This window comes from Triticum urartu, chromosome 3 (assembly GCF_003073215.2).
Source record: "Triticum urartu cultivar G1812 chromosome 3, Tu2.1, whole genome shotgun sequence".
NCBI classification, from domain to species: domain Eukaryota; kingdom Viridiplantae; phylum Streptophyta; class Magnoliopsida; order Poales; family Poaceae; genus Triticum; species Triticum urartu.
The window spans coordinates 725,025,170-725,037,291 of record NC_053024.1 but is presented as its reverse complement, the minus strand read 5'-3'; the positions used below and the strand labels follow the sequence as shown (position 1 = coordinate 725,037,291).

General features: G+C 38.6%; 1 protein-coding gene across 1 annotated transcript; it reads left to right on the top strand.

The window, feature by feature from the left end:
* Positions 1-3,175: 3,175 nt before the first annotated feature.
* On the top strand, positions 3,176-12,121 carry LOC125546249 (RRP12-like protein). Its single transcript, XM_048710463.1, has 18 exons — positions 3,176-3,774; positions 3,853-4,375; positions 4,838-5,077; positions 5,585-5,673; positions 6,095-6,305; positions 6,389-6,570; positions 6,676-6,912; positions 7,783-7,970; positions 8,430-8,523; positions 8,615-8,671; positions 8,750-8,884; positions 9,463-9,528; positions 9,740-9,853; positions 10,492-10,653; positions 10,745-10,873; positions 10,969-11,070; positions 11,396-11,475; positions 11,549-12,121. The coding sequence occupies exons 1-18, from the start codon at positions 3,235-3,237 to the stop codon at positions 11,862-11,864; spliced, it is 3,465 nt and encodes a 1,154-aa protein (XP_048566420.1). The 5' UTR covers positions 3,176-3,234; the 3' UTR covers positions 11,865-12,121.
* The last annotated feature ends 1 nt before the right edge of the window (position 12,122 follows it).

Here is a 12,122-nt window from a genome sequence, read left to right as displayed (position 1 = left end):
GGAAGAGAGAGGATGGAAAGTAGAGTGGTTGAGTGCGCGAGGCTAGGATTTGGTTTGAGATGGGATAGGGTGAGTTTTATGCGTCATGACTATATCTTGCATTCAGCGAGGCAATACGATATCTCGTTGAAGCGTTATCGGGCTGGCCCAATCACGAATGGTTAAAAAAATACAATAGAAAAGGAGAGAGCTGCAGGGATCAAACCATGCTCTACGAGGAGATCACCCGCGCTGCTAGCCACTACGCTCACGTCTAGTTTGTGATAATTAGTCAGGGCGAGACGTATTTGATGCGAATGGAGGCGGTTTTCCCACATGTTTTCTGTTTTTTTCTCTCTTTTCTCTTTTTGTTTTTCACGGGGTTTTCTTCTTCTTTTTTCTGGTTTTACTAGTTTGTCTCTTTTCTTTCTTTTTTTCATTGTTTTTATTTAGTTTTCTTTATTCCTTTCTTGGTTTTCACTAGGTTTTTATTTTTTTCCCTTTGTCTTCATTTTTTATTTTTGTTTGTTTGTTTCTTTCTCATTTTTAAACAATTTTCTTTGTTTACTCTCGGGTTTCATTATTTTCATATACACATTTTTTGTATACATCTAATACATTTTTCTTACACACATTTAACATTTTTAAATACTAAATTAACTTTTTTAACACATGGTCAACATTTTTATACATATTTAATACTTTTATTTTTCAAATGCTTTATTAACATATTTCAAATACCATAATAATTTTTTAATACATGAATAATTTTTTATACACATTTAACATTTTTCAAATACAAGTTTAACATTTTTAATACATGGTCAACGTTTTTCAAATACAACTTTAATACCTTTTTAATACATGATCAACTTTTTTCTATACACCTTTAACATTTATCAAATACAATTTTAACATTTTTAATACATGGTCAACATTTTTCAAATACAATTTTAAGACTTTTTTAATACATGATCAACTTTTTTTCTACACACCTTTAACATTTTTTAAATGCAAGTTTCAATTTTTTTAATATACATGGTCAACATTTATACTATGCGCATTTAACAGTTTTCAAATACACGTTTCACATTTTTTTGAATATACATGGTCAACGTTTTTCAAATACAACTTTAATACCTTTTTAATACATGATCAACTTTTTTCTATACACCTTTAACATTTATCAAATACAAGTTTAACATTTTTAATACATGGTCAACATTTTTCAAATACAATTTTAAGACTTTTTTAATACATGATCAACTTTTTTTCTACACACCTTTAACATTTTTTAAATGCAAGTTTCAATTTTTTTAATATACATGGTCAACATTTATACTATGCGCATTTAACAGTTTTCAAATACACGTTTCACATTTTTTTGAATATACATGGTCAACGTTTTTCAAATACAACTTTAATACCTTTTTAATACATGATCAACTTTTTTCTATACACCTTTAACATTTATCAAATACAAGTTTAACATTTTTAATACATGGTCAACATTTTTCAAATACAATTTTAAGACTTTTTTAATACATGATCAACTTTTTTTCTACACACCTTTAACATTTTTTAAATGCAAGTTTCAATTTTTTTAATATACATGGTCAACATTTATACTATGCGCATTTAACAGTTTTCAAATACACGTTTCACATTTTTTTGAATATACATGGTCAACGTTTTTCAAATACAACTTTAATACCTTTTTAATACATGATCAACTTTTTTCTATACACCTTTAACATTTATCAAATACAAGTTTAACATTTTTAATACATGGTCAACATTTTTCAAATACAATTTTAAGACTTTTTTAATACATGATCAACTTTTTTTCTACACACCTTTAACATTTTTTAAATGCAAGTTTCAATTTTTTTAATATACATGGTCAACATTTATACTATGCGCATTTAACAGTTTTCAAATACACGTTTCACATTTTTTTGAATATACATGGTCAACATTTTTACTATGCACATTTAACATTTTTCAAATATAAGTTTCAATTTTTTGAATATATGACCAACATTTTTCTATACATATTTAATATTTTAGAATAAAATTTATTTAATTCATGTTCAACATTTTTTCTATACACATTTAACATTTTTAAAATACAAGTTAAACTATTTTAAATACGTGGTCAACATTTTTATACACATTTACAATTTTTATATGTTTGATTAACATTTTATAAATACGTGATCCACTTTTTCCACACATTGTATATTTTTTGTATACATGGTCAATATTTTTTCTATACACATTTAACATTTTCCAAATGCATGATTAATAATTTTCAAACATTATGTTAAGTATATTTTTGTAATATATATGTTTATACTTTTCGGAAGTGTAAAAAAAGTAAAAAAATGGAAAACGAAACAAAAAAATGAAATAAAAACAGGAAAAAAAATCCCGAATGCTGTGTCCTCCAGCGCATATAGCCCGGCTCATCTAAGCTGCCTTGATGCGAGGGTTTCCCTGGGTCTCGCTTAAAGCAAGACAAGGGGACGCTCAGGTTTATGTGGGTTAGGATGGGTTAACATGGACCGATCTATTGGAAGCCGTGCCCATATCGCATCTGGCCCGGCCCATTTGAAGCTGCCTTGATGCGAGGGTTTATTAAGGTCCCTCTTAAAGCGAGACAAGGGGATGCTTAGATTTATGTGGGTTAGGGTGGACCAATGTGGATCGATCTGATATGAAAGCCGTGCCCACATAACATACGAGGGATGCTGAATAGGCTAGACAAATGGACTTGGTATAGGGGTCTGGTGGGATGTTTTTTTCTCAAACTATTTGCCCCAACATGTAAAGAAAAGCGGATAGTCCGATTGAAGATGTTTTTACTTCTTGCTATCCCTACCATACCTCACACAGCTCATTCCTCCCCATGAATTTGTCTCGGCCTTAACTAAGCCAAATTTGCCATTATTCGGTGCATAGATTTCACATTTAACATGTGTAATTCATTTACTGTGTTGGTTTTTTGATCTTCTTTCTGAAGTCCGGTCAAAATATGTTTTGAACTCGCCAAAACATGGCAAGATTTCTTGAATCTTCAGACTTAGACAAATCTCATCTGAATCTCAAACACAAATGAAAATGGAAACTTGATGAAATATGGTTTAGTCGCCTCATCTTTGACATATTAAGCCCAAACTTTAAACCCTAGAGGAGCAAAAATCTGTCCCCGACCCAAAATCCCCCAAAACCCTTCTCCCTCTTGCCGCCGCCATGAAGCGGAAGCAGAGCGCCGCCGCCGCCGCCGCCGAAGTCGACGCCGACGAGCCCTCCCAGGCCCCGCTGCCCCTCGACGACTACTCGGGAGACGTCTGCGCCGCCCTCACCGCGCGCTACGGCCGCTCCGCCTCCGCGCAGCACCGCCACCTCCTCGCCACCGCCGCCGCCATCGGCTCCATCCTCACCGACGACGGGCACCCCCTCACCGCCGAGTCCTACCTCCCCGCCGTCGTCTCCGCGCTCCGGGCCGCCGGCCCCTCTGACCCCGCCGCCGCCGCCGCCCTCGCGTCCCTCCTCGTCATCCTCATCCCCCACATCTCCTCCCTGCCGCCGGCCTCCGCCTCCGAGCCTGCCTCCTCGCTCGCCGCCTTCCTCGCCTCCCCTGACGCCTCCAAGCTCCCCACCGGCACGGTGCGCTCGGTGGTCAAGTCGCTCGGCCAGCTGGCCCTCCATCTCGACGCCGCAGCCGATTGGGGCGCTGTCGCTGCGCCTCTGGAGGCTCTCCTCGCTGCCTCTGTGGATCAGCGGGCCAAGGTGAGGAAGCCAGGATTGGAGTTCCTGTTGCTGATATAGAAATCACACTCATGTGCATGCCATTTCTCGCTTTGCTAGGTCCGAAGATGCGCGCAGGAGAGCGTGGAGAAGCTATTTTCTTACTTGGAGCGTTCCGGTTGTGCGAAGAAAGCTAGCAGTTCTGCAATCGACTTGTTTGAGAAACACATTTTGTCGGTGAGAAGTCTTGCCAAGTTGGATTCAGACGCTTCCGAGGCTAAGGAGACGGAGGCAGTTCATATGCTAGGCGCGGTGGCAGTTTTAATTCCATATCTATCTAAGAAGGCAAGGAAGACGGTTTTCTCGGGTGCTTATCGGCTATTGAGACCCCGTTTTAGCCCACTAACAAGGCATGTCCTCAGGCTTATGGAGACCTTGTTGGAGCATCTTAAGGCTGAGAATATTGAGTCGGAGTTGGAGAAGCTCATCTCCTTAGTGTTGGCTTACCTGCCTTACGATGAGAAGAAGCCTGATGATACCATCACCGCAGCATTACAGCTGATGAGAAATTGTTTAGGGAAACTGGTTGGTTGCCCAAAATTGTGGACAAAGGTTCTTCCGTCTGCATTCGAGGCAGCTTCAGGTTTGCATCTTCTTGCTTTTCATGCGTCAGGATTTGATGCAGTGAGCTTCTTATAAATATCCATATGGCTAGTTAAAAGAATCATGACTGTACAGTTGACATACCTAGGTGTTCGTTGAACAAGTAGTCCTCAACGATGTTTTGTCCAGTGTTATGTTCCATGGGTGCATTAGGGGGCAAACTTATCTCTTTGCTCAGTTATGAAAGTTAGCACTTGCCATCTTGTTTTTTGGGTTGCCTTTGAGAGCTCATCTGTTCAAAGTTTGCACGCAGTCCTTATGTAAGGTGTATGACCTGTGAGAACATATTTATGGGGATTTTTTGTAAATCATGTTGATTAGCATCTTTGACCTTTTCAACACTTATGCATTGGTGATAGATGTATCTGGGTTTATCTTATGTCACATATGTATTGTAATACTTACCAACGTAACTTATTTGTCATGCTTCTCAACTTGGCAGGATATCTAATTCTGGACAGTAAATGTTCTGAAGATGTAGCGGAACTGTTAATACAGTGCATCTATTCTCATGTCGACCAAAGTATTTTTGTGACTAAGGAATCAGGGTGTGATGCTGAAGATTCGATCGATGGGGCTGCCATCAAATCAATCTGTTTGTCTATCAATAAAAAACTTAGAAAGTGTGCTTCTCCTCCTCAAAATGTGTTAAAAATTGTCTTGGCTATGTTTCTCAAACTCGGTACGTCTTCAGTTATTTCAACAAGAACATCTCTCCTGCCTTAATAATTGGATCATATAAGTAATCATTTGAGAGAATCTTTTAAATTCTAAGTAGTAGTTACCCTGACTCTATAAGGTTTGTTTTCTTTAACGTGGTTTACCCCTACATAGAACAGCACATGCCTTTAATATTATCTCTTGCATATATATTGGATTTTTTTTGTCATTTTGAGTACAAATAAGCACACATGGTGCTACAATAGGTACATCAAACGCAATGCTAAAGTAGTTAGTATTTACTCCTGCAAGGCTGCAATTACCTAGCAAACTGTTCAGACATATGGAAGGTTGACAAAACTCTCCGAGCACCTTTTATCCTGCCATATTTTTTCATGCATTGTGTACCCTTTCCGCATAACTGTTCTTCCATTTTGTCATAATATAACTGTTATGTTGATATTACCCTGCTTTACACATCACCACTTTTGATTCATCAACTCTTTGGTATTTGTTAATTCGTCTGCAGGGGAGAGTTCTTATGTCTTTATGAAAGATATCCTACTAACTTTGTCACGGCTTGGTTCGAAAATACACAAAGAACCACACCTGAAGAATGTAAGTCCATTTCTAGATTATTATCACGTCCAAAAAAGGGAATATCTTAGTTTTGTATGTACATCACCCCTTGTGACCCTAAAATGTTATCGCATGTCTTCTCCTTTTTCTTGTTTTTCTGCAGATTTTATCTTTTTTCCCTAAACATGTAAATTTCACATGATAGGATAATACTGTGTTGATGTTATAAATTTGTTCCTGATTTTTTTATCACCATTCCCGGCACCAATTCGTCATTGGTATCACAATTTCACTAAAGAGCGCTATCACTGGATATGTTCTCCTTGAGTTCCTTGTAGTGCAAAATGTAAATAACAGGATATAATGTTTTAGTGTATAGTCAATATTTAATCCACACATATTTTCACTTCACATTTTTAACCTTCCATTTAGCTTAGCTTTTCTATTGTCACATTCGCAGGTTGAGGAGTGCATTGGGGCAGCAATAGTTGCTATGGGGCCAGATAAAATTCATTCTCTACTTCCACTATCTTTTGAGGAGGCTTGGTTTACATGCTCAAATATGTGGATTGTACCCATTTTAAACAAGTATGTTTATGGGGCCTCACTACAACACTTTTTAGAGTACATTGTACCACTAGCAAAATCTTTACGAGAGGCTTCAAGCAGGGGTAAAGACAATCAATTCAATAGGTGCTAAATTCATATGTTAGTATGTTATACAACTTCATGATTTTTTCTTTTATTCTTTCAGCCAAAAAAGCACGGAAATGTAAGGAATTGCAAGGTTGGAGTGATCAATTGTGGAATTTGCTTCCTGCCTTCTGCCGCTATCCGTCTGATGTATATCAGAATTTTGGTTCCTTGTCCAAACTGCTGCTAGAGATGCTGAAGTCTGATCGGTGTCTCTACAAACCCGCTAGTAAAGGCCTGCAGGTTTAGTTCTATACACTGCGATTTTCTTATATTTAATCTTATAGACTCGTATACTACAAAACTGCTTCATTTCTTCTCTCAAACAATTTATCTATTGTTCGCCAGCAACTTATAGATGGAACTAGAAGATTAAGCAGCAGTGATGAAGACGTAGAAGTCCCTGCAGAAGTTTCAGCCTTGTTCTCCTCAAAGACTAGTAACTTAAGCTGTGTAAGCTTACAACGGTGCTCTAAAAAAGATGCTCGTAAAAGCATGAAAGTCTTGGCATCACATTCTGTGGATCTTCTTTGCACTTTTGCAGATGATTTCCTTGAATCATCAGAAAAGCGTGCTCATTTAAAGGTGCATCACTTACTCAGTTGTTTATTTTACCAGATGATTCTCTTGATAATTTTTTTATTTCTCCAAACTACTTGACTCAGTTGCATACGCACATTTTGAAACAGCATCTCATGATTGTGGACAAACATTTATGATTCGATTAATCCGTGCATGTTAGATGCATGGATCATGGATGCCTGTTAAAGATGTTAGATTTAGGAAACATTTTGTCATTGAAAAGAGAGGCCATTAGAGGCATGTATGCTCGTTCAGTTTGAAATTTGAAACCATAGGCTGAGCTTTAAGTTTCATGCAGATGCAAGACTAAGTGCATTGTGAATGGGGGAGAAAAGAGGACCTTTTGGGGTCCTGTTTGCCTATCCTTACGGATGCTTAATTAAGTGGCCGCATGACTATGTATTAACTAAACAGTCGAATGACTATGAAGTGTGAATTGCTTTACAACATGTAATGTAAAACTCATGCATGGAGTTTTGTTTCTGCTTAAATGAATAGTTTTCTTGTACTTAATGGTTGTTCTATTTTTTTTTCCTGTGTATGCCGTGCACATGATTTAAACCTTGTTGTTGAAAGACTAAGTGCAGACTTGTGTAAGGTGGTTCTCACACATGTTAGTCTCAAATCTCTGTGTAGGACAACAGTATGCCTCCAGCTCTCCTACCCTGAAAGTTTTTGCCGCACTATGCATTTTTGGCAAGATCTGTAGCTACTTGTAAGCGTATACCTTTGTTTGAAAACAAGCATTTATGGGCCACTGCTTTTCTTCAGCGTGGTTGAACAATTCCTGTGTTACTTCGCAATGGTTATCAACACTCCTTTTCAGACCATACATTCTGTGATATTTATCGGGCTATCTTTGTCATTTTACAGGATGCGCTGAGATCCCTGGCTCAAATTTCTGGCAGCGCAAACATCTGTAACCTTTTTCTTTCACTACTTAAAAAATGTGGTTTGGAAGATACTCCATCGACACCAGAGAATCTAGAATGTGAAGCAAATGAGGTAGATGGAAAAGGCGAAGAGAATACTGATTCAACAGTGGAGATAAATAATAAGAGGTTTGCTATTTATCCTTAGTTCCTTACCCATCTATAAGGTCTGATCTTTTTAGTCTAGGTTAAGCATTCTGTAGAAAAAACACAAAGTAAGTGAAAACCAAAATATCAGGTTCTCAGCAGTGTCAGAACTTTCTACCATGTAAATAGGTACCTACAAGCCATAATTTTATAAGGAAATCAATGTTGTTAATCTGTAACCTACCAGGGCGATCCTCCCATCCAGTTAAAAAATATTATGACGCCGTTCTCCAAAAAAAGAAAAAACTCATGGAACAATCATGACATTGAAACTAGGATTTTTTTTGGGTGTTTTACCACATAGTATATAGGAAGTTTCTTATGTGATTATATGCATCATCATGTATTCATGTGTGGTTACTATGTGGTAGCCAACACATAAATGCATCCCATCCGGAAGCTTGTTGTGCATGATATATGATTATGATTTTGCTTGTGCAGGTCACTTCTGATGGAACTCATTTCAACACTAGCTGAAGCTGCTGATGAGGATGTTCTTGATTTGTTTTTTGGATTCATCAAATCTTCTTTACTGGTATCCTTGCTAATCTCTGCTCTTATTATGCCCCAATGTCCAACTGTTAGTAGGGAGTTCATTGTTCATATTACCAATCTTTTCTCCTCAGGATAGCAGCAAGTCATGTGAGAGCAAAGCTCTCTTCGCATTAAGCACAATTTTGAAGGTCAGCATGAGTTCATCATATGCAACTTTCAGATTTGAGATGTATTTGTTCGCCTTTAACCCCTTCCTTTACTTTCAGGAACACCATGAATATTCGTTAGCCCAGTTGGATGAAATAATGATGCTTCTTCATGGAATAAAGCCAGATTCTAACAATGCAGTTTTAGAAGGTCAATTAGTATGCTACAAGTATCTGTTGGTTCACATGATTAAGGTATGGCTGTTGCACTTATAAAAAATGCAACTACAAATCTTTGAGCAGTGAGCACCATAAGAGCACAAATACTTGTTAATTAGAGGTGCACCCTTCATCTATTAATGTTCCATTGCACATAATAACACAACGTCTTAGTTTTGCAAAGTGGATATTATTGACCTTGGTTCACAGCGGGACAAATTGTCTAGGATAAAAGGCCGAAACACTGAGAATAAGGCAAATATAGCGGCAGGGTTCATCCCTGACGTATAAGAGAGGCTCTGAGACCGACCTTTTGTAATCTACAAGGCTTCCTTGTCCATCTTCGCCACGTTCACCTATCCTGCTGCCACTACTACTAGTTGTATCTTCTGTAATACTAGTCATACCCAAGTAGCTAGCAGGCTAACTCATCCAATGGCCATAACATTGGATGCACCTTCTACCAAGAGAGCATCAAACATTGGCATGATGTTCTTTGACTGCAGTACTGCATGCATGTTTTCTTGTGTTACTTTAGTCTAGTTCTATGCTTCATCCATCCTGCTTGCTGAATCATGTGCCATGGTTTTTACTTAACTTCTACCATTCTGAAGGTTAATGAAGAGAGCACAAGCAAGAAGGCATTCTTGATTCTAAATGAGTTGATACTTGCATTGAAGGTGTGTTACCCTACCCTCATATTTTGATCAATTATCAGTTGTGTATTAGGTTGCTAACATCATGTCATACATATGACATCACCATTTATACAAGGATAAATTTATACCGACTAAAAGCAAGGCCATGAAAAAGCTCACGTGATCAGATTCTTTCTTCATCTTCTGCCATTGACTGCTTTGGTTCATTCCCACTGTTTTCTTTTAAATGCAGTCTAAGAAGGAAAGTAGAAGACTAGCATACGATGTACTCCTGGCTATTAGTACTAGCTTGAGGAATTCTGAATTGAATAACGGAGATTCAGATCTTCAACGGCTATTCACAATGGTTAGCTAACGAACTTCTTCTCTGCTCTTGAGATATTTTTCCTATGTTTCTTTGATGCACAGAAGTATGGTGCCACCATGTTTGAGGAGACAATTATTTCTTGTTTCCTGTTCCTAACCACTGTAGCTTAAATGTTTGTTTCGCCTTTCATGAAAGAAATCTAGCAACCTGTTCTCTCCATTTATACCAATAATGATAGTATCATGAATTACTGCACCCATTAAGTCCTTTCATAGATTATAAATTTACTGATGCTTTGTGCATGAAGTCTATGCAAGAACAATTCTTGTGGAAAATGTTAAACTAAGTTGTAGTTTTGCAGCATTGATACCTGAAAGCATACAGTCTATAAGATATCTAGTCTGTTTTTGAGCAGAGCAATCTTGTTGCTCTGAGAACATCGCGATGATGTTGGACCATTGCCGTGATGTTTTGTAAATGGTTAACCTGCATACCCAAGTAGAGATCTATCATACCTATATGGTTTCTTAGATTCAGTAGTTATTTTATGAAAGTCTGCTTTATGTAAAGTTGTAAGTAAGCAATATAGTTCCACATGGCAGGAGCATTAGTCTGTTCTCATATGCAGGATTTCCATTGTTGAAACATTGAAAAACATCAATTTCGTTAACTTTCAGGTGATGGGATATCTTTCTAGTCCGTCTCCTCACATAGTGAGCGGAGCAATAGCTGCATTATCATTGCTTATATACACTGACGCTGACTTCTGCGTGGAAGTTCCAAATTTGATACCATCAGTCCTAGTTCTGCTGCAAAATAAAGCTATTGAAGTAATTAAGGTGGGTTCTGTGTCTTCTGTCTTCCCTGTTGGTTGTTTTCAGTTTTCTTGTCATCTAAGAGTCTGATTTGTTTTATTATATAAAAATCTAGGCATCTCTGGGGTTTGTTAAGGTGTTGGTAACATCTTTGCAATCAGAAAAACTGTTGGGTTTGCAAGCAGATATCATGACTGGCATATTACCAATGTCATCTGTTACAAAGCACCATTTCAAAGGGAAGGTTAGTTGGTGCAATTGTTCCATGGTTCACTTTCCATCCATTTGTATGTTCTGTATGGTGCGCTTAACAAGATGTGTTTTGATATTTTTATGCAGGTTATACTAATAGTGGAAATATTGATCAGAAAATGTGGATTTGATGCTATTGACTTAGTTACACCTGAAAAGTACAAGGAGATTGTTAGAAGTGTTGAAGAGGTGAGATTCCCTTAATTAGTTTTTTTTTTCTTAATTTTGGTTTAGAAGAGTGATCTATACGTTTTTTAAATTTACCACTAAGCCTGTAATGGTTTTGGCCAAGCTACATTCAGCCTGTGATTGATCCATATCCACCAATTTTGGGTTAATTTATCAAATGTAAATGTTTAGTGAGAATTAATTCCCTCATAATCTTCATAAGTTCATCATATAACTCACACTAGTTATTCAGTACAAAGGTGCCGAGCTCTTGTTTGAATTGTTACTTTTCCCCCCTCGTATAAAACGGTTACTCGAGCCCTTGATAAAAACGTTAATTTTGCAGGGCCGCAAGGGGAATAATAATAATCCAGCAGATGGTGCACAGTCTGAGGCAAAAGATCCCGAGCATCATGCTCCAAAGAGGTAAAGCCACCTCCAGCCCCTCCTTTCTCGTCTTCACAACCCGTTGCTTACACCATTTGGCGTGTGTGTACAGAGGAAAATGGGCCGATTCTAATGCGGAGCCTTTGCAAGACGAAGGAAAGAAGGAATTCTTCGTCAAAGGGGCAGGGAAGCCTCACTTCCGGGGCGGTAGAGGTAGAGGCAGAGGCCAGCAGCACGGCAGAGCATCAGGCGACAGAGGTAGTTTCAGATCCAGATCCGAAGCGCAATCAGGAGACGGCCAGAGCAGCAGAGGCGGCAGGCCACGGGGTCGCGGCGGGTTCAACAGGACGCGAGGCCGCGGCGGTGGGATGGGGCCGTCCAGCCACTCCCCTAGATTCAAGAAGCCCAGAACCGCGGCGGCATCGTGAGAGATGAGATGAAGCCGCTCGCCATCGTCCTGAAGGCCATGGATTCTTTGCCTCCGGTGCTAAAAGAGTTTCTCAGACCTGCCAGACACCCCATGGGGCAGTGTTCGGGCCAAGCTCCATGGGGGTCGAGGTTTCTGAGCCCCGTTGCCAAGACCCGTGCAAAGTTAGGCAGAGTAGATTGACAGCGCCGCTTTGTGCGGTGAAATTTTTTGCCTGGTGTAAACTTGTGTAACGAACTGTAGGATTTGAACGCCAAAC

What these genes read in the sequence shown, in the direction of transcription:
- LOC125546249 (XM_048710463.1), top strand. Translation starts at nt 3,235, where the DNA reads ATGAAGCGGAAGCAGAGCGCCGCCGCCGCCGCCGCCGAAGTCGACGCC. An exon ending in TGCATTCGAGGCAGCTTCAG is followed by an intron (nt 4,376 to 4,837) that starts GTTTGCATCTTC and finishes TCAACTTGGCAG; the next exon opens with GATATCTAATTCTGGACAGT. An exon ending in TTCAACGGCTATTCACAATG is followed by an intron (nt 9,854 to 10,491) that starts GTTAGCTAACGA and finishes GTTAACTTTCAG; the next exon opens with GTGATGGGATATCTTTCTAG.